We start from the raw sequence: 19267 nt of genomic DNA on the forward strand, positions 1-19267 counted from the left end.
TATAAGAAGAAAGGTAAAAGGGGAAGAGTAAGGCTTAGACAACTGTAGTCGTTTTTTGTTGTAGTGGTTGTTTTTTGTTGTGGTGGTTACTGTTGTTGTTATTATTATATTTTCAAAATTCTCAAGATTGCCAGCCTCTATTAATCACAAACGGATTGGAAAATGAAATAGCTAAAAAATGGAGGGAGAAAGAGGTTCAGGAAATCCAACTTTGGAGGTGGGTACCACCCTCCCTGGGACTCTCCTAGCTGAGAGGCGGGGAAAACCGCGGGGCCGGGGTGGGCATATACGGGAGTGTCCAGCAGGGGGCGCTGCGGGCGGAGGCGGAGCTAGGACCGGAAGTCGGGCTGGAGGCGTCCCGGCGCAGTCGGGGTCTCCTCCTACTTCCGCCGCCGCCGCCGGTCTCGGCTGAGTTGTCGGCTGTGAGTTGCTGTCTGTTCGGAACCGCTGCTGTTGCCGCCGCGATGCCGCTGGAGAACCTGGAAGAGGAGGGTCTGCCCAAGAACCCGGACCTGCGCATCGCGCAGCTGCGCTTCCTGCTCAGCCTGCCCGAGCACCGCGGGGACGCGGCAATCCGCGACGAGCTGATGGCAGCCGTCCGCGATAACAGTGAGGCCCGCGGGAGCGCCGAGTCAGCGGCCTAGGCCCGGGCGGCCCCGCGCTCCCCAGCCTGAGGGGTTTACCCCGACGGGGACCCCGAGATCAGACCTGGCTTATCCGCACCTCGGGGCTTTCATTTTCTCAGCATCTCCAGGCTTTCAGAGTGGTGTGCGGCTCTGTGCGCCTCCCGACTTGGGACCAGGTTGGGGGGATCCCAAGGTGTTGAGCCCCGAGTCAGAGACAGGGCTTATTGTCATTAGCGACTGGTCTCGGGGACGTTAGCATTGTCGGTGGAGGGGAAACTTGGCATCGGTTCCTTTTGCCCTTCCCAGTAGTGATGGCAGCGGACGCTATAGCCTTAAGTGCACGGGTCTGAGGTGTGTGTGGCTGTAAACAAGCTCGCCCTTTCTCTTAGTACAGCAGCCACTGAGAGGCAGACCAAGGGTTGCCCTATCCCCGGCCCTAGGAGAGGGCGGCGGTGACAGGCCAGGTCCTGATGCTGGCCTCCCAGTAGCAAGCACCTCGTGGTGCCCAGCCCTTTCCTGCTAGTGGGCAGGAGTCCAGCGGACGACCTTACAGCTTGTGTGGGAGGAAGAAGATGGGGGTAGGCACTGTAGGGCAGGAGAGGGGGGGCCCACGCCTAAGTCACACCCCTCTTGCTCTCTCTCAGACATGGCTCCTTATTACGAAGCCTTGTGCAAGTCCCTGGAATGGCAGATGGACGTGGACCTGCTCAACAAAATGAAGAAGGCAAACGAAGACGAGTTGAAACGTTTGGATGAGGAGCTGGAGGATGCAGAGAAGAATCTGGGGGAGAGCGAAATCCGAGACGCGATGATGGCAAAGGCCGAGTACCTCTGCCGGATAGGCGACAAGGTGGGTGGTCTCTCCTGTCTGTGTAGCCTGAAATGGGCACTGTTCAGGGTCTCATTTTAAACATTAAGTACCCTCTTCCAAAAACTGCACAGGTAATCTGCTTACCCGAACTAGTGAATAGTGCAGAAATGAACGAAGAAAAAGTTAATAGTTTTCTTGCTACACTGTTTCTCTCCCCGGCCCCCCAGACAGCAGCCAGATGCGTATTCTTCCCCATCTCTCCCTGTGATTCAGAGAAGTGCCTATGCAGACATGCTTGTCTGCTGATCTTGCCAAACTTGGATGTTTCCGTAGTTTACTTTTGTAGCCTGTCTTGGTTGGGAAGCACTGGTTCTGGTGCGTTTTAAAAATTACGGTTTATGCAAGTAATTGTCTCATTGTGAGAAACTAAAATCTTAGAGTTAATGCTGAAGTTTTATTTGCACTTTCTTTTTTTCTGCCTCCTGAGAGATTATCTTTTTAATTCTCTTATTGTACGTTTGTAGTCACGTGTAGGTACTTGTAGAAATTAGGCAGTATTGGTTTAAAAGGGTTGTTTTAAAGTGTATCGAAGTGTACTCATGCTGTGCTCTTTACTTTTTCTTTCAAAATTCTGTCTGGGCGACCGTCCATGTTAGCGCTTAGCTCTTGCTCATTCTGGTTGACTGCTGGTTAGTAGTCCGTTGTAGCAGGGTGATGCTGTGCTTTATTTAGCTATTCAGTGGTTGGACCCCTGTGGTGTTTTCAGCTGTTTTTGCCAAGGTAAGCTGCTGCTGTAAAAACATGCTTGTGTGTGCCTCTGTGTATATATGCTTATGTCTCTCCAGCATGTACGCTGAGATGAAATGTCAGGGACAGAGAACAGTCCTTGTCTTAGTATCTGTGACTGTTCTTCAGCCCAGCAGCCAACCTAACTTATACTATCAGGGCGTAAGAGGGGCACCTGCAAGTATTGGGTCTTTTACATTTTTTAACCTAGTTGTTGTGTAATAGTGGTTCAGAGGACGGGCTCTGGCTGTCCTTGACTGTAAGCAGTGTACCCTGAAGTGTGTAGATAATGGATAACATGGCATTAACCTTAAAAAATTAAATACTGGGGACTCTTAGGTCAGATTGCCTGAGTTCTGTTTCTGGCTTCAGTAATCATGATTTACTTAACTGGATGAGTTTCCTCAGCTATTAAATAGGAATAATGATAATTCCCAGGGGCGCAGGAGTTAGACCAGTACCTTGGCAAAGTGCTCAAATGTTAAGTGATCTGAACTGTTATTTATTATTTAATTTAAATTTAAAACAAGGTGTTTTTTTTTTTTTTTTTTCCTGCTGACTATAGATTTAAGATCTGGTTATTGTAAAAGGTGAAAAATACAGAACAGTTTAAAATATAGCTAATAGTTCTGTTCGAACTATTAGCTATATGAATGAGAATGAATGAATGAGAAATGTAAAGCTTTTGACTCAGGCCTTGAGGAATTTCAACAAGGATACACTTGAATCCACATTTCGTACATTGGTGATGTTCTAATAATATAGTCCATGTTTATGAAATAGCATTCTTCTAAAATGAGGAGTTTTCTTTGTTCCTCCATTTGTTGTTTGTCTGGTCTTTATTTTCTGTTGGCTGCGCTGCATCTTCGCTGCTGTGTGCGGCTTTCTCCAGTTGCAGTGAGCAGGGGCTACTTCTTGTGGTGGTGGCTTCTCTGGAGGAGCGTGGACTCCAGGGCTCTCCGCCTCAGCAGTCGTGTCGCACTGGTCTAGTTGCCCTCTGGCACACGTGATCCTCCCAGACCAGGGATCGAACCCGTGTCTCCAGCATTGGCAGGTGGATCCTTACCCACTGCGCCACCAGGGAAGCCCTACTTTGTTTTTAATATTTTATTTTATTTACTAAATAATCGACTTGGTGGATTTTTATTTCTCACTGTACTGTATTGATTATGCTATGCTATGCTAAGTCACTTCAGTCGTGTCCGACTCGGTGCGACCCCATGGACTGCAGCCCACCAGGCTCCTCCGTCCATGGGATTTTCCAAGCAAGAGTACTGGAGTGGGGTGCCATTGCCTTCTCCATATTGATTATAGTCATTATTATTTTTGGTAGTCAGTTTGTTATAGATTTGTTAGTATAAGTTTCTTTAAGATGGTTTCTTTGTCCTTTTGACATGATCTCATTGGTCTTCCCTATTTTCTCATACAACAGGATGTCACAGGCTCACCTCGTTTTCTTTCTTTCTTTTTTGTTTTTTGTTTTTGGCTTTTCTGGCCACGTCACACAGCATATGGGATCTTAGTTCCTCAGTTGGGGGTTGAACCCATACCCGCAGCAGTGGGAATGCAGTCTTAATCCTAACTGGACCACCAGGGAAGTCTCACATATTCATGTTTTTAAAGCAATGAAAACATTTTATTCCACAATGATTTGAGATAGAATTGTATATTTAAATAATCAGTTGCATTCTAAGAGTGATTAAGGTAAAATTTTTTAATACTCTTTAGTTGTCAGGATTGATAATTTACAGTAAAGGAAAAGTAGCATATTGTAATTGTTAGAGGAAAAATATCAAATATATAGAACAAAGAAGAATACTGAAACAATGGTGAATAAGTTATGAATGTGTTTTTTTTTTTCTAGAATATAAGTATATGCTTAGACACATTTGATGTATTTCTTACACTTTATACAAGTGGAGAGAATAGTTACCACCCAGCTTCAACCGTTACCATCTCATGGCCGTACTCTTCTGTCTCCACGCCTACCTCTCCCCCCACTTTTTGCTTAGAAAATCCTAGACAGCTGTAGCTTTCAAAACATTTAACCTTTTCTCACCTGTTCGCCTTGTTCTCTTGACAGGAAGGTGCTCTGACAGCCTTTCGCAAGACCTATGACAAAACCGTGGCGCTGGGTCACCGACTGGATATTGTGTTCTATCTCCTTAGAATTGGTTTATTTTACATGGATAATGACCTCATCACTCGAAATACAGAAAAGGCCAAAAGGTACGTTTTAGTGGTGGGGATATATTCCCTCTAAGTTACGATGCTATGAATAAGAAATTGATAGAAGAAATCTGTTTCTTTTGTTTCCAACTAGTATACTTGGTCAAATAATTAATGTACTTATTTAGGAAACTTTTCTCTTTATTATTACTTTTTGGTTTAAGTTGTGACAAGTTGTTCTCTCTTTCATAATAATACAAAGCTTGCAAAAAGCACTGTTTATTTCCAGATTATGACTCTTGTTTTAATTTTATAGCTTGATAGAGGAAGGAGGAGATTGGGACCGGAGGAACCGCCTAAAAGTATATCAAGGTCTTTATTGTGTAGCTATTCGTGATTTCAAACAGGCAGCTGAACTCTTCCTTGACACAGTTTCAACATTTACATCCTATGAACTCATGGATTATAAAACCTTTGTGACTTACACCGTCTATGTCAGCATGATTGCCTTAGAAAGACCGGATCTCAGGGAAAAGGTAATGACTGAATCTTTGATACTCATGTTTAGAGAATACACCATGCTTTTCCAGAATAAATAAACCATAATCATTAAAGCATACATTTGTTCTTTGAAAAACCCCTAGGTGATTAAAGGGGCAGAGATCCTCGAGGTGCTGCACAGCCTGCCGGCCGTCCGCCAGTACCTGTTTTCACTCTACGAATGCCGTTACTCTGTTTTCTTCCAGTCGTTAGGTAAGGATAGAGTTGCTTGTTCGGGCTGTCTTCATCTTATTCCTCACTGTGTCTGTGGACAACCTTAGATGATTTTTCACATATATGAAAAATACAGTGTGCAGAGATAGCTGTTGTTCTTTGGTCAGCGTGCCTAATCTTTGTCCATTCTTGTTTAGACACTTGATCAAATATCTTTTTGTGTGGTCCACAAGGTAAGATTGATGCTTACATTTTTTTTAAGGATTGTTTAATAAAACAGAACACAAAAAAATGCATGACAGTTCTGTGGTCTCACCAGCTAGAGAGATCAGCTGTCTGGTTCTCTGCCGAGGAAGTATGCCTGACCCCTGAGCACGAGTGAGCAAGTGGTTCTAAGCATTGAGTGTTTTGGCGACTGATGTATGGGAATTTGACTCTCCTTTCAATTGAGTTAGCTGTGCATTAGCTGAGAGTCTTTGTGCTGATTTGCAAATCATTTTCAAGGGATGTTGGTTGAGAAAATATGTTGAATGTGCTTGTGGTATTCAACCCAGGGTTCCTTCCCAGATTTTCCTAAAACTTAAAACAACTTGGCATTGATAATTCTCTTGTCTGCTGCAAGTTTCGGAAGGTATTTGGTTAATATAAATAGGCAGCATTTACAAAACTTGGGAAAGGAGGACTCCAAATGATGATCTTTGACTTTCGAAGTGGGTGTTGGCCCAGTGCTTATGGTGTGCTTTCTCCATGCCTAGAAAGTTCGGCTGCCTTGTGGGAGTTCACGTGTGTGTGCTCAGTCATATCTGACTCTGCAACTCCATGGACTGTAGCCTGCCAGGCTCTTTCTGTCCATGGGATTTTTCAGGCAAGAATTCTGGAGTAGGTTGCAATTTCATCCTCCACAGGATCTTCCCAACCCAGGGATCGAACCTGTGTCTCCTGCATTGGCAGGTGGATTCTTCACCACTGAGCCACCTGGGAAACCCCATGGGGATTCATACTGCCTTTTAGGCAGCGTGGGAAGAGGGCTCCTCAGGTGTGGAAGGACCTGTGTGGTCCTGTCTTCTCGTGTTGGCCCACACAGTTGGAAGTGTGGAATTGCCCTTCTCCCTTTTTTATGGCTATGGATCCCATGGTCCCTATTCTGCTCAAATGTGGAGCTTTCTCCTTATTCCTTCGGCCAAAGAGGTTTTTAATAAACCCTTTCTCTGCATTCCTGGTGCTCTTATTTTATGCCCCATCTATTGACAAGGTGTGCAACCACACCACTGCTTGCAGAACATCGTCATCACCCAAAAGATGCTCTGTACCCATCGGCAGTCACCTCCCCTTCCTGTTCGCAGCCCCTGGTCTTTCTGTCTCCATGGATTTGCTTATTTCGGACATGGCGCATGAATGGGTTTACACAGAGCCTTGTGCTCGGCTCCTTCTGCCAGCATAATGCTTTTGCTGTCACCTGTGCTGCAGCCTAGAGCAGAGCTTCATGCAGTTTACAGCTGAGTGACACACCGCTGCATGGAGACAGGGTTTTACTCATCCATTTATCAGGTGATGGACGTTATTATAAACAGGGTTGTAATGAATGTTTATATACAAGTTTTCGTATGGACACAGTGTATACTTTCTCCTGGGTGTATACCTAGTAATGGAATGCCTGGGTCATATGGTAACTATTTGATAAACTGAGAAACTGCCAGACTGTTCTCTAGAGCAGCTCCGCCATTTTACCACCAGCAGCCACCAGTAATACATGTTAATTGTGTGTTTTTTTGATTATAGGCATCTTAGTGGGTGCAGTGATACATTATGGTTTTGAATATCTCCATGTGCTTATTGGACATATGCCTTGTTTTGAAAACAAATTAATCTGGGATGCTTTATTACAGTTTTTCTCTACTGCTACCCAGAGTTATTAGGAGCAGACCTTACTTTTTTTTTCTTTGTAATGATCTTGACACGAGCACAGTGCCTGTGTCATGAAGTGCTTCGTGGAGGTGTCTGTAATTTGAGACACTTGGGATATGTACCAAATTTACTCATTTCCCAGATATTTAGAAATTAAAAATAACTTGATTGGAGTGTAGTTGGTGTACAGCGTTGTGTTAGTTTCAGCGGCACAGCAGAGTGATTCAGTTACACACACATTCATTCTTTGTTCATTCTTTGCTCGTATCAGAATATTGAGCAGCGCTCCTGTGCTGTACAGCAGCCTTTGTGGGTTTACTGTCTTACAATAGTGTGTGTGTGTTCTTCCCAAGCTCCTAGTGTATCCAACCCCCCCTTCCCTTTGGTAACCAGAAGTGTCTATGCTAAGTTTCTTGCGTCTGTTTCTGTTTTGTAAATGAGTTCATGTTTATCAGTCTGTAGACTAGAGCAGTAAGTGATCTCATAGGCTTTTTGTCGTTCTTTGTCTGACTTCCTTCGCTTACTGTGATCATCACCAGGGCTATGCATGCTGCTGGAAATGACATTAACTCATCCTTTTCTTCGGCTGAGTCATACTTCATTGTACATGTATGAAACGCTCGCTTGATCCATCCATCTTCCCTGGAGCTTTTGGGTGCTTCCTGTTCAATTCAGTTCAGTCGCTCAGTCATGTCCGACTCTTTGCGACCCCATGAATCGCAGCCCGCCAGGCCTCCCTGTCCATTACCAGCTCCCGGAGTTCACTCAGACTCACGTCCATCGAGTCAGTGATGCCATCCAGCCATCTCATCCTCTGTCGTCCCCTTCTCCTCCTGCCCCCAATCCCTCCCAGCATCAGAGTCTTTTCCAATGAGTCAACTCTTCGCATGAGGTGGCCAAAGTACTGGAGTTTCAGCTTCAGCATCAATCCTTCCAAAGAACACCCAGGACTGATCTCATTTAGGATGGTTGCTGGTGTAAATGGTGCTGCAGTGAGTGCTGGGTGCACGTGTCTTTCTGAAGTGAGGCTTTTCTCCACCTCAAGGCCAGGAGTGAGAGCAGGTCATGAGGCAGCCTGTGTTTAGTTTCTTTAAGGAACCTCCATTGTGTCCCTTCTGGTGACTTAGCAGTTTCCATTGTCCCCCGAAAGCATAGGCAGGTTCCCTCTTCTCCGTGCTCTCTCCCTAATTTACTGTTTGTAGTTCTTTTTTTTTTTTTTTTTTTAAGCTTTTTACTTGATTTTGGTGTTGAACTGATGACTAAGATGTGACTGTTTCAGGTTCACAGCAGAGCAGCTCTGGCATCCGAACATGTGTACGCTTCTTCCCCACACTGCTGTTCGTAGTCTTTTTGATGATGACCAGTCAGACTGGTGCTAATTATTTCTTGAATAATTAGCAATATGGAGCATATTTTCATGTGCTTTCAGAAAAGGGTGGGGGGGGGAAGGCAGCGTACCTTAAGCTGATCCCTTAAGATTGACTTGTTGAAGGTCCAGCATGCTTTGAATTGTTTTTTGAGTACCCACCCTAGGCCATTGCTTGAAGGGCAGGTGTCCTTTACAGCCCAGCAGGCCTTGTGAATTTGAAGAGTTGCCAGCATGCGCTGGGCTTGCCAGGTGGCTCAGCTGGTAAGGAATCAGCCTGCAATGTGGGGGACCTGAGTTTGCTCACTGGGTTGGGAAGATCCCCTGGAGAAGGGAGCATCTACCCACTCCAGTATTCTGGCCTGGAGAATTCCATAGACTGTATAGTCCATGGGGTCGCAGAGCATCAGGCACCTGAGCGGCTTTCCTTCTGGCTTGTTTTCAGGTGTTGTTGTGGGAAATGTCCACATGGTGGCAGCACTTCCTCACGCCCCTCTCAGGTTCCTTGGGCAATCAGAGCCCTAGAGAAAGTCGTGTTCCAGGGTTTTTGATAAGAGTGCAATGCACCACAGTTCTGGTCTCATGACTTCCCCCTTACCCTGCACCCCCCACCCCCACAAGAGAAATCTCAAGCCTTCCCCAACCTGCCCTGCTGAGGGTGCTATGGTACTTAGGTGGGGTAACTCAGGAAGGAGGCTGGCGGTGGGAACCCCACCCCTGAGACTTAGAGACCAGGTGACATTGAGAGCTCTTTCAGCCCAGAGGGTCCACCATTCTGGGGTGCACTAGGCTTGGTTGAACTCTAGGAGGGCCCGCCTGGATCTGGAAATTGGGGTCCCATCCACAGGGGACCAGGCACTCAGGGTCCAGACGGGGCTCATTTGCTGGTACATCCTCCCCAGCTCCCTCAGCCCCACCCCAGTCCAGCCTTGGGTCCCAAGGCTGCTCAGCCTTCAGGGGTGTGACTGCAGCCCAGGTCCCCAGGCCTGAGGGGAATACTGTTGATATTTCTGTTGTTTTCTTTTTAAATTTTATTGTATACTGGAGTAGAGATACTTTACACAGTGGTGTTTGTTATTGGTGTTAAGCAACCTGGTTCAGTTACGGAGATACATACATGTATTCCTCTTCAGATTCTTTTCCTATCTAGGTTATTACAATAGAGTGTTGAGTAGAGTTCCCTGTGTTATTTATTAGGTCCTTGTGAATTACCTATTTTACATATTGTTGTTCAGTTGCTAAATCATGTGTGACTCTTTGCCACCCCATGGACTGTACCACACCACATTTCCCTGTCCATCACCATCTCCTGGAGTTTGCTCAAACTCATGTCCATTGAGTTGGTGATTCCATCCAACCATCTCCTCCTTTGTCGCCCCCTTCTCCTGTCTTCAGTCTTTCCCAGTATCAGGGTCTTTTCCAATGAGTCAGCTCTTCACATCAGGTGGCCAAAGTATTGGAGCTTCAACATTAGTTTTTCCAATGAATATTCAGAGTTGGTTTCCTTTAGGATTGACTGGTTTAATCTCCTTGCTGTCCAAAGGACTCTCAAGAGTCTTCTCCAGCACCACAGTTCTAAAGCATCAATTCTTTGGTGCTCAGCCTTCTTTATGGTTCCAACTTTCACATCCATACATGACTACTGGAAAAAGCATAGCTTTGATCATACACACCTTTGTTGGCAAAGTGATGTCTGATTTTTAATATAGGTTTGTCATAGCTTTCCTTCCAAGGAGCAAGCATCTTTTAATTTCATAGCTGTAGTCACCATCCACAGTGATTCTGGAGCCCAAGAAGAGACCGTCGGTCACCGTTCCCACTTCCCCTTTATTCGACAGGAAGCGCTGGCACCCAGTGCCACCAGTGCAGTGTTAAATGCTGGGCTGTGAGCCATCTTTCTCACCCTGCTGTGTCACCCTTATCAGGAGGCTTTTGACTTCCTCTTTACTTTCTGCCATTAGAGTGGTAGCATCTGCATATCTGAAGTCGTTTATATTTCTCCTGGAAATCTTGGTCCTGCTGGTGATTGATCCGGCGCGGCATTTCGCATGATGTACTCTGCATGTAAGTTAAATAAACAGGTGACAGTGTACAGCCTTGTCATACTCCTTTCCCAGTTTTGAACAAGTCAGTCATTCCATGTAAGGTTCTAACTGTTTGTTCTCGATTTGCATACAGGTTTCTCAGGAGACAGCTAAGGTGGTCTGGTATTCCCATCTCTTTAAGAATGTTCTGCAGTTTGTTGTGATCCACACAGTCAAAGACTTTAGTATTGTCAGTGAAGCAGAAGTAGATGTTTTTCTGGAATTCCCTTACTTTCTCTCTGATCCAGCGAATGTTGGCAATTTGATCTCTGGTTCCTCTGCCTTTTCTAAACTCAGCATGTGCATCTGCAAGTTCTCAGTTCACATACTGCTGAAGCCTACTTTGAAGGATTTTGAGCATTACCTTGCTAGCGTGTGAGATGAGTACAACTGTGCGTAGTTGGAGCATTCTTTGGCATTGCCTTTCTTTGGGATTGGAATGAAAACTGACGTTTTCCAGTCCTGTGGCCTCTGCTGAGTTTTCCAAATTTGCTGGCGTATTCAGTGTAGCACTTTGACAGCATCATCTTGTAGGATTTGAAATAGCTCAGTTGGAATTCCATCACCTCCACTAGCTCTGTTCTTAGTGATGCTTCCTAAAGGCCCACTTGACTTCACACTCTAGGACGTCTGGTTCTAGGTGAGTGAACTCACTATCGTGGTTATCTGGGTCATTAAGATCTTTTTGTATAGTTCTTCTGTATATTCTTGCCGCCTCTTCTTAATGTCTTCTGCTTATGTTAGGTCCATACCGTTTCTGCCTTTGATTGTGCCGGTCTTTGCATGAAAGCTTCCCTTGGTATCTGTTAACCGGTTTTCAGGTTGTTGTTACAGGAAACGTCCACAAGGCGGCAGCGGTCCTTCATGCCCCCCTCCAGTTTCTTGGGCAATCGGAGCCCTAGAGAAAGTTGTGTTCCGGGGTTGTAGATTAGAGTGGAATGTGCCAGGGCTCGGGTCTTTTGACTTTTTCCCCCTTCTCCTGTACTCCCCCAAATCCCAAGACCTCCCTGAACTGTGCTCCTGAGGGTGAGGTAGTATTTGGGTAGGGCAGCTCCAAGGAGGAAGCTGCTGGTGGGAGCCTCACCACTGGGAGACTTGGAGACCAGGTGACAGGTCAGAGCTCTTCCTATCCGGTGGCTCAACCGTAATCTGGGTATTCTAGGCTTGACAGCTCTCGGAGGGCCCCCCCTAGATCTGGAGATTGGGGTCCCATTCACAGGGGACCAGGCACTGAGGGTCCAGGGGAGGAGGACTCCATTGCAGGCACATCTCCCCCATTCCCTCAGCTCCACCCCAGTGCTGCCTTGGCAACAGGCTGCTCAGGCTCCAGGAATGTGACCGCATCCCAGATCACCCAGGCCTGAAGGTAATACTGTTGACATCCCTTTTCTATTTAAATTTAAGTATTTTTTGTGTGCTGGAGTAGAGTTGATTTACCCAGTGGTGTTTTTGGTATGAAGCAAACTGATTCAGTTACATGATACATATATGTATGCTTCTTCAGATTCTTCTCCTGTCTAGTTATTACAGAGTGTTGAGTTCTCTTATACAGTAGGTCCTTGTCAGTCATCTGTTTGTAAAACACATGTAGTATATTACTGTGTGTGTGTAAACCCCAACCTCCTAATGTATGCCTCCCCTCCCCCAACACACCTTTCCCCTTTGGTAACCAGAAGTTTGTCCTGGTTATCAAAGTGTGTGCGTCTTTGTGTTTTGTGAATGAGGCCCTTTGTATGGACTTTGATATTCTACCCATAAGTGATATCATAGGCTTTTTGTCCCTCTGACTTCCTTCAGTTAGTGTGATCATCTCCAGGTCCATCCACGTTGCTGGTGAAGACATGAGTTCATTCTTTTTTGTGGCTGAAGGAACATTCCATTATGTGTATGTACTCATAGGTATCTGTTCCTCTGCTGACAGCTTGCCTCCCTGTCCTGCCTGTTGTAACGTGCTGCTGTGAGCATTGGGGCGCATATATCTTTTCCGATTATGGCTTTCTCCACATATATATATGCCCAGGAGGGGAACTGCTGGATTATGTGGTAGTTCTGTGTTTAGTTTTTCAGTGAACCCCATATCGTGCTCCATAGTGGCTGTTACTAGTTTACATTCCCACCAACAGTGTAAAAAGGTTCCCTTTCCTCCACACCCTCTTTAGCATTTATTGTAGACATTTTGATGATGGCCATTCAGATCATTGTGAGGTGATGCCTTATTGTAGTTCTGATTGAGTTTCTCTAATTACCGATGTTTCTTGTGCCTCGTGGCCATCTGTATTTCTTCCCCTGAGAAATGTCTATTTAGATCTTCTGCCCCCATTTTTGCTTTTTTGGCTGCTAGGCATGTGGGATCTTCTCTGACCAGGGGTCAAAGGCTTGCCCCTACATTGAGAGCACAGTCTTAACCGTGGACCACCAGGGAAATCCTGCCCGTTTTGTGATTGGGTGGTTTGGTTTTTGACAGAGGGCTGCAAGAGCTGTTTGTGTGCTGTGGAGATTAACTCCTTGTAGGTTGCTTTGTTTGCAAATGTCTCCCATTCTATGGGTTGTCTTTTCATTCTGTGGTTTCTTGAGGTGAAGGAGCTTTTAATTAACTCCTGTTTATTTTTTACTCTAGGAGGTCATCAAAAAAGACATTGCTGTGATTTATGTTAGAGAGTGTTCTATGTTTTCCTACATTTAGGTCTTTGATCCATTTTATTTTCGTGTGTGGTGTTAGGTAAGGTTCCAATTTCATCCTGTCACACGGAGCTGTCCAGCACCACTTATTGAAGAGACGGTCTTTTCTCCACTGTATATTCTTGCCTCCTTTGTCATAGATTAATTGGGCATAGGTGTCTGTTTATTTCTGCACTTGCTTTCGTGGTCCGTTGATCTGTCTGTGTCAGTACCATGCTGCTGACTACTAGCCGTGTGGTATACCTAGTACGTTTCCTGCACTAAGGCCCATGTTATTGCCATTTCTTTGCAGTGGCTCATTGTGTTTTCCTGCTGAGTAGCATTTCGATGCGTGTGTGTCACAGTCTGCTGCCTACTCAACCTGCAGGCGGGGTGCAGGTAGAGCAGCCCTTGGGCACCCCTGGGACAGCGGGGCCGGGCCTGGGACCGCCCTCCATTTCCCAGGCATTTTAAATGCAAAGGACAGATAGATGAATCTTGACAACAGTTACCATTTGTATCATTTACCGTCTGCTCCTCTGTAGTGAGATATGTAGCATTTATTTGGCTTTGTAATAAGCTTTTTTGCTTTGCTAAGTATTCATAGACTGTGTACCCTGAAATATTTTATTTGAAAGAGGAAGTAGCATCCTTTTCTAGGTAAAACCTAGTTTTCAGAAGTTTACAAATAAATTTTCAGAAGTTTACAAATAAACCGAGGGGAGAAAGTCTTAATGTCCAAATTCATATTACAAATTACACAGAATTGTTCCAGAATCATTTTAAGATAGTTATATATCCTCCCAGAACTTTTATTCATTACATACTTGGAAAATTGGAAAGTAACAGTCACCCCAAAACCCAGAGGTTTTCTGTACACGTGGAAAATTTTCTAATGTATCACATGAAGAAGAAAGAGGCGCTCTGTCCTTGGCTTGCCTGGGCTCTTTCTCTTGAGGCAGCTGCTGAGCTCAGGTTCCAAGGGCGTTGGTGTCCAGAGACACAGGCACGAAGCACCATTAAATATACGTAGGTGTATTTTACACACAGGTTTCTAAGTAGCTTTTTAGGATTTTTAAGTAGCTTTTTTCCTAAAATATAACGAGTATTTCTCTATGACTCCGTACATATAGCTGGGCATTGGGTCAGTAAGTATTTTTAAGTGTCTCTCATGCGTGGGAGAAGGAAATTGCAACCCACTCCAGTGTTCCTGGAGCATGCCAGGGATCGGGGAGCCTAGTGGGTTGCCGTCTGTGGGGTTGCACAGAGTTGGACACGACTGAAGCGACTTAGCAGCAGCATGCGTTGGACACTGTATACGTAGTGGCAGATCTAATAGGTGGACCTCCTTGGAACTGCCAGTTAACCTTTCTTCAGCACCTTAGTACGTCAGTGTATTGAATTCTGTATTTTCTCCGGCTGTGCCTCATCCTTTGTTAGGCCTTTCAGTGGCTAACTGGCCTGGGCGCAGTCATTGCCCTTCTCTCTACCTGTATTCTGTTATCAAGTACATATGGATGGCAGGGATTTCCAAATGTGAGTCTCCAGCCCCAAACCCGCCAGCGAGCACCAGACTCAGGCCTTGGGATCTTCAACCTGGCTATTAGTAAGAGAGTCCATCTCCGCCTTGCCAAAGTATAACGTTTGAATCCCTCCCCACCCCACCCAAAAACTCAAAAAAGGAGAAATTCTCCAAGGATTTTTATCTATTCTAGCCAGAAATAAGTATACGCTTGACTCGTCCTTGCTCACCTTCCCTGTCTGCATAGCTGTCCCCCTGCCACCCTCTGAACCCGCCCTCCTCTCTGTTCCAGGGCTGAGCCGGGCTCTGCCTGCTGCGTCTGTGTGGCTCTAAGTCTTCAATCACTATTCAAGTTTTATTTTCATGGAGCTTGTTATTATTCTAGGAGGCTGCCTTGTTTATTCATTTCTCTCTTCTTCCCCTTGGATATTGAGTTGCTGTGGCAGCAGAGATCTTATCTTGTGGTTTCCCACCACATGCTCATTACTTAGAATGGTGATAGGTACTATTATTCAGGAAAATGATTGTACTTCTGTGGATTGCTCATTAATATTCTATGTATACTTTATAGATCAAGGCTATTAATTTTTATCATGTTATAAATCCGCCTTCTAGTTTATCAGTTTATCCAAAGGGAGGTTGTTATAATTTGTCATCTTATTCATTGCAGCTATTGTGGAACAGGAAATGAAAAAGGACTGGCTTTTTGCGCCTCATTATCGATACTATGTAAGAGAAATGCGAATTCATGCGTACAGCCAGCTGCTGGAATCGTACAGGTCATTAACCCTGGGCTATATGGCAGAAGCTTTTGGTGTTGGTGTGGAGTTCATTGATCAGTAAGTTTGAACAACATCGTGTTAATTTACTCTTTACGGTTATACCTTTGGATGTGTAAACTTGTACACTGTCTCCACTTGCACACTTTCTCGTTGTGTGTTTCTGCTTTGGTGCTGTGGTAGCAAAGTGGTCTCTGTTACACCTTGGAGATCCACTCTGCTACGACAGTAGAGACTCTTAGCTCACTGTCTTACATTTCACGTTAGGTCCTAGCTCTTGTGAGAATGCCTTCAATTTTTTGGTTGCTAAAAATCGAAGCCTTTGAGCCTTTGATTCAAAGGTTCATCAGATAGGTACTAAGCCCTTACTGTATGGTTGGCATTATTCCAGGTCTGTCTTCATGGAGTTTCATTCTAGTTTTGGGGAGAGTTGGCAAGTATGCGTAAAAATGTGTGTCATTTCAGATAGAAGTGAGTCTGCAGCGATAATCAGTTGGTGCAGTGAGACGCACAGCTGCAGCCTAGTGGGAGGTGGGCAGGTGGATAGGTGTGCAGGGCTTGGGGGTTAGCTGGGACTTTACGTCATCCCGGAGCCCTGGGAGCTGCTGGAGGATGTTCAGCCTGTGGGTAAGTAACAGGGTGTGTCTTCGCACACCAAGGGGACGGGGGCGGGGAACCGGGGCGAAGTAGGGGGAGCTGTCCATGTGGCATCACGTGAGAAGTGGTCCCCCAAGCTTCAACTGTTTGTTAGCTTTGAGGATTAGTCTGCAGTGGCTCCCAGTGGTTATATAGTAGTTTCTAATGAAGTTCTAAGGCATTTCATTTTTAAAAGACCATACTCTGTTTAGCCAGTTTGTTTTTTCTAATGTTTTATTATGAAAAATTTCAAACATGGAGAGATTCCTGTATAAATCTTTACAAATTCCTATATATTCTTGATTCTATATCATTATTAACACTGTGTTTGCTTTACCTTATTTTTAACAACTTCAGAGACAGTTACAGACATCAGTACGTTTCATCCTCAGTCACCTTGGCATGCACATGAATATTTATCTATGGGTTGGTTTTAATATTTACAATCAGTAAAACACACAAAGTATAACCAAATTATGGAGCCAGACATTTCCTCATTCTCTTCCTTTGAAAGAAAAAAGACAGTGAGTAGTTTATTATCTATCCAAAGTAAAAGGCTGGGCTCTCCAGGGAGCTTTGGTTTTCTTGGTGAAATTAAAAGTCTGGTGGTGAGGGCACTGAGTTGTTTCTCATGGGGTCGTACTGGAGGAGCTCACTGGTGAGCAGCACATGGAGAGAGGGCGTTGGTCTGGCTTCTTTCTTTGCTGTTTCTTAACAGTGTGGTGATGGTGAGAAGGCCACTCGTTGCTCCTTGGGAGCAGGGTGAGGCTCAGCTCAATCTGTGGATAAGGTGCACTGAAGTAGGAAGTATTGTTAGACACGCTGCAGTATGTGGTATTTGAATTATTTCGTTTTTCCCTTCATGTTCTCAGCCCAGCTTTAGAGGCAGAGGTTTCAAGCACACACTGAGCTGTGGTGGTACCTAGAAATGCCTTGCTTTACATTTGTTTCTTACTTTATAAAATGAGTTTAGGTGAAATCTTTCTGTAAGTTTAAAGAACACTTGTACTTCGTTTTTCCATTTCCTTAGACTCAGTAAGATAGTGGTGGAGAAAAGGACCAAGCCATTCTGTGAGTAGACACATCTGTTACTGACATATGTAAGGTTAGAAACCATACCTGTGGGCTGTATTGCATAATTTTGGTGGTAGGTGTTTTATCTGGAACTTAGGATGCAACTCTGGTTTTTAGGTTCTCTTTACACAGCAAGTATTTGGCTCATTCTTACTGGACACCTGTATATGAGGCAGGATCTGGGTGGCTTGGAGAAGATGAGTCGTCTTGGGGTATGTTTGATTAGCACACAGGGAGACAACAAAAATGTAGTTTGGATCTAGGGAATGGGACTTAGGCACCCATTTAAGGCAGGAAGTAGTTAATTGTGTCGTTTCAGAAAGGAGGCTGCACTGAGATAGCTCTTGGGGGCCTTGAGGGTGGATGTCATTGCATGTCTAAGATTTTTATAGGAACTTGGGTGAATTAGGACACGTAGGTGGAAGGAGTGGCCCAGACGACTGGAGGGAGTACCAGCCTGCTTACTGGAGGGCGGCTGTGGCGGCGTGCGCCGGCAGAGCCGCAGCGATGACCAGGGACAGATAACCGTGGTGCATCTGGAGTCTCCTCCAAGAGTCGAGGGCGTAAACGAAGGGCAGGGGAAGCAGCAGCTGCCCGCTGTTTTACCTCAGCAGAGGGCACACTGAGTCCCCGTCTGCTTTCATGCCCAGGGCAGTGGTGCTCGCTGCAGCTTGTCCTAGCTTTCTCTCCAGTTTCCCCAGCTCGCCTGTGGGTCTCAGTCCCAGAACAATAGTGCAGATGGGTTTCCCAGCTGCAGTCTGGAGACGCAGCTGTGTGAGTACCTGGAAAGTGAATGCAAGTGAGTTTAGAACCAGTGAGCTTTTTTGTTTACCTAAAGCCACTCAGTAACATGATTCAAAAACTAACAGTTGAAAGAATGGCTGTTGTAATGACTGAATCAAATGTATTTTTAATGAGGATAAGGAATAGTAAGGAATAGAGCACGCTCTGTAAACATAGAGTTCTTACTAATTTAAGATAAGCTGGTGGCGCTTTGAAGCTAGAAGTTATCTTTTTTTCCTTACCTGGTTTCTGGGATTTGTGAGAGTTAAGCTGCCTTCACATCATTCTCAGCCACGTTTCCCCACCAACTTGAAATGGCACTTTGGGTGTTTCTGTGCTAGGAGCAAGATGGTGTAGTATCGGGGAGAGTCATCTGTCACAATTTTTCTTAATTAGGAGGACTCCTTATATGAATCTCTAAATTCAACCTAGTTATATTACAAATAGATATTTTAAAGGAGTCAACTTTCCACATATTCTCTCTGGTATTACTGAAAAGTTGTCTTCGTGCAGCTCTCGTAGCATTTCATTTTCCTCCACGTCACAGGGCGGTAGACAGACGGAGAGTCTCCATCCACTCACGCTGCTGTTGAGGGCTGTGTTCAATAACTGTCCCCCTTAAGGGGGTCAGCTCAGCTGCTGTGTGTCCAAATATTACCTTGAGTAAAAGACAACTGTATCATGTATTTAGTGCAATTCATTTTTCTAACAATTCTCTATAAGGCTAATGCTAAACGCTTTTTCCCTTCTCTCTCAATTAGGGAACTCTCCAGGTTTATTGCTGCTGGGAGGCTACACTGCAAAATAGATAAAGTGAATGAAATAGTGGAAACCAACAGGTACTTAAGTTTCTATATCATTTGTAATACTTAAAGTAGGTCAGCTTTTGTTAATGTGGCTGCTAACTAATTCATGTTTTCCCTGAATTTATTTATAGACCTGATAGCAAGAACTGGCAGTACCAAGAAACTATCAAGAAAGGAGATCTGCTATTAAACAGAGTTCAGAAACTTTCTAGAGTAATTAATATGTAAAACCAAATACACAAAGGGTTTTCTTTAGAGCTTATTGGAATTTTTATAGCTTACTTTGTGCCCAGTTGAACTGTGTAAAAAATAAATACTGCATTGTTTCTTTCAACTTAGCTTTTTCTTATATACATACACAGCGTTAAGGATGGGGTCCAGTAATGTCACATTTACATCCTTTGAATCTTTGGTTTATGGTATAATACTTACAGAGACTACCTGAGTTCAAATCCTGACTCCTCTTCAATAAAACAAAAGTAAGAGATGGCATTAAAACATGCAGGCATAGGGAATCTTTTCCCACTTAGTGAATCAGAGGGGGTTAA

The 19267-nt window shown here is 44.8% G+C and overlaps 1 protein-coding gene across 2 annotated transcripts; it reads left to right on the plus strand.

Annotated features, from left to right (window-relative positions):
- Nucleotides 1-351: 351 nt before the first annotated feature.
- On the plus strand, nucleotides 352-19053 carry PSMD6 (proteasome 26S subunit, non-ATPase 6). 2 transcript variants are annotated; one of them, XM_055558652.1, is made up of 8 exons: nucleotides 352-609; nucleotides 1271-1476; nucleotides 4307-4452; nucleotides 4709-4928; nucleotides 5037-5145; nucleotides 15312-15480; nucleotides 18675-18752; nucleotides 18851-19053. In XM_055558652.1, exons 1-8 carry the CDS (start codon nucleotides 465-467, stop codon nucleotides 18945-18947), a joined length of 1170 nt encoding a protein of 389 aa, XP_055414627.1. In that variant the 5' UTR covers nucleotides 352-464; the 3' UTR covers nucleotides 18948-19053. The 2 variants fall into 2 exon arrangements, with proteins under 2 accessions (XP_055414627.1, XP_055414628.1); XM_055558653.1 differs by lacking the exon at nucleotides 352-609 and adding an exon at nucleotides 616-802.
- The last annotated feature ends 214 nt before the right edge of the window (nucleotides 19054-19267 follow it).

Source organism: Bubalus kerabau, chromosome 20 (genome assembly GCF_029407905.1).
Source record: "Bubalus kerabau isolate K-KA32 ecotype Philippines breed swamp buffalo chromosome 20, PCC_UOA_SB_1v2, whole genome shotgun sequence".
Taxonomy (NCBI): Eukaryota; Metazoa; Chordata; class Mammalia; order Artiodactyla; family Bovidae; genus Bubalus; species Bubalus kerabau.

What these genes read in the sequence shown, in the direction of transcription:
- PSMD6 (XM_055558652.1), top strand. Translation starts at nt 465, where the DNA reads ATGCCGCTGGAGAACCTGGAAGAGGAGGGTCTGCCCAAGAACCCGGAC. An exon ending in TCTGCCGGATAGGCGACAAG is followed by an intron (nt 1,477 to 4,306) that starts GTGGGTGGTCTC and finishes TTCTCTTGACAG; the next exon opens with GAAGGTGCTCTGACAGCCTT. An exon ending in GACCGGATCTCAGGGAAAAG is followed by an intron (nt 4,929 to 5,036) that starts GTAATGACTGAA and finishes AAAAACCCCTAG; the next exon opens with GTGATTAAAGGGGCAGAGAT.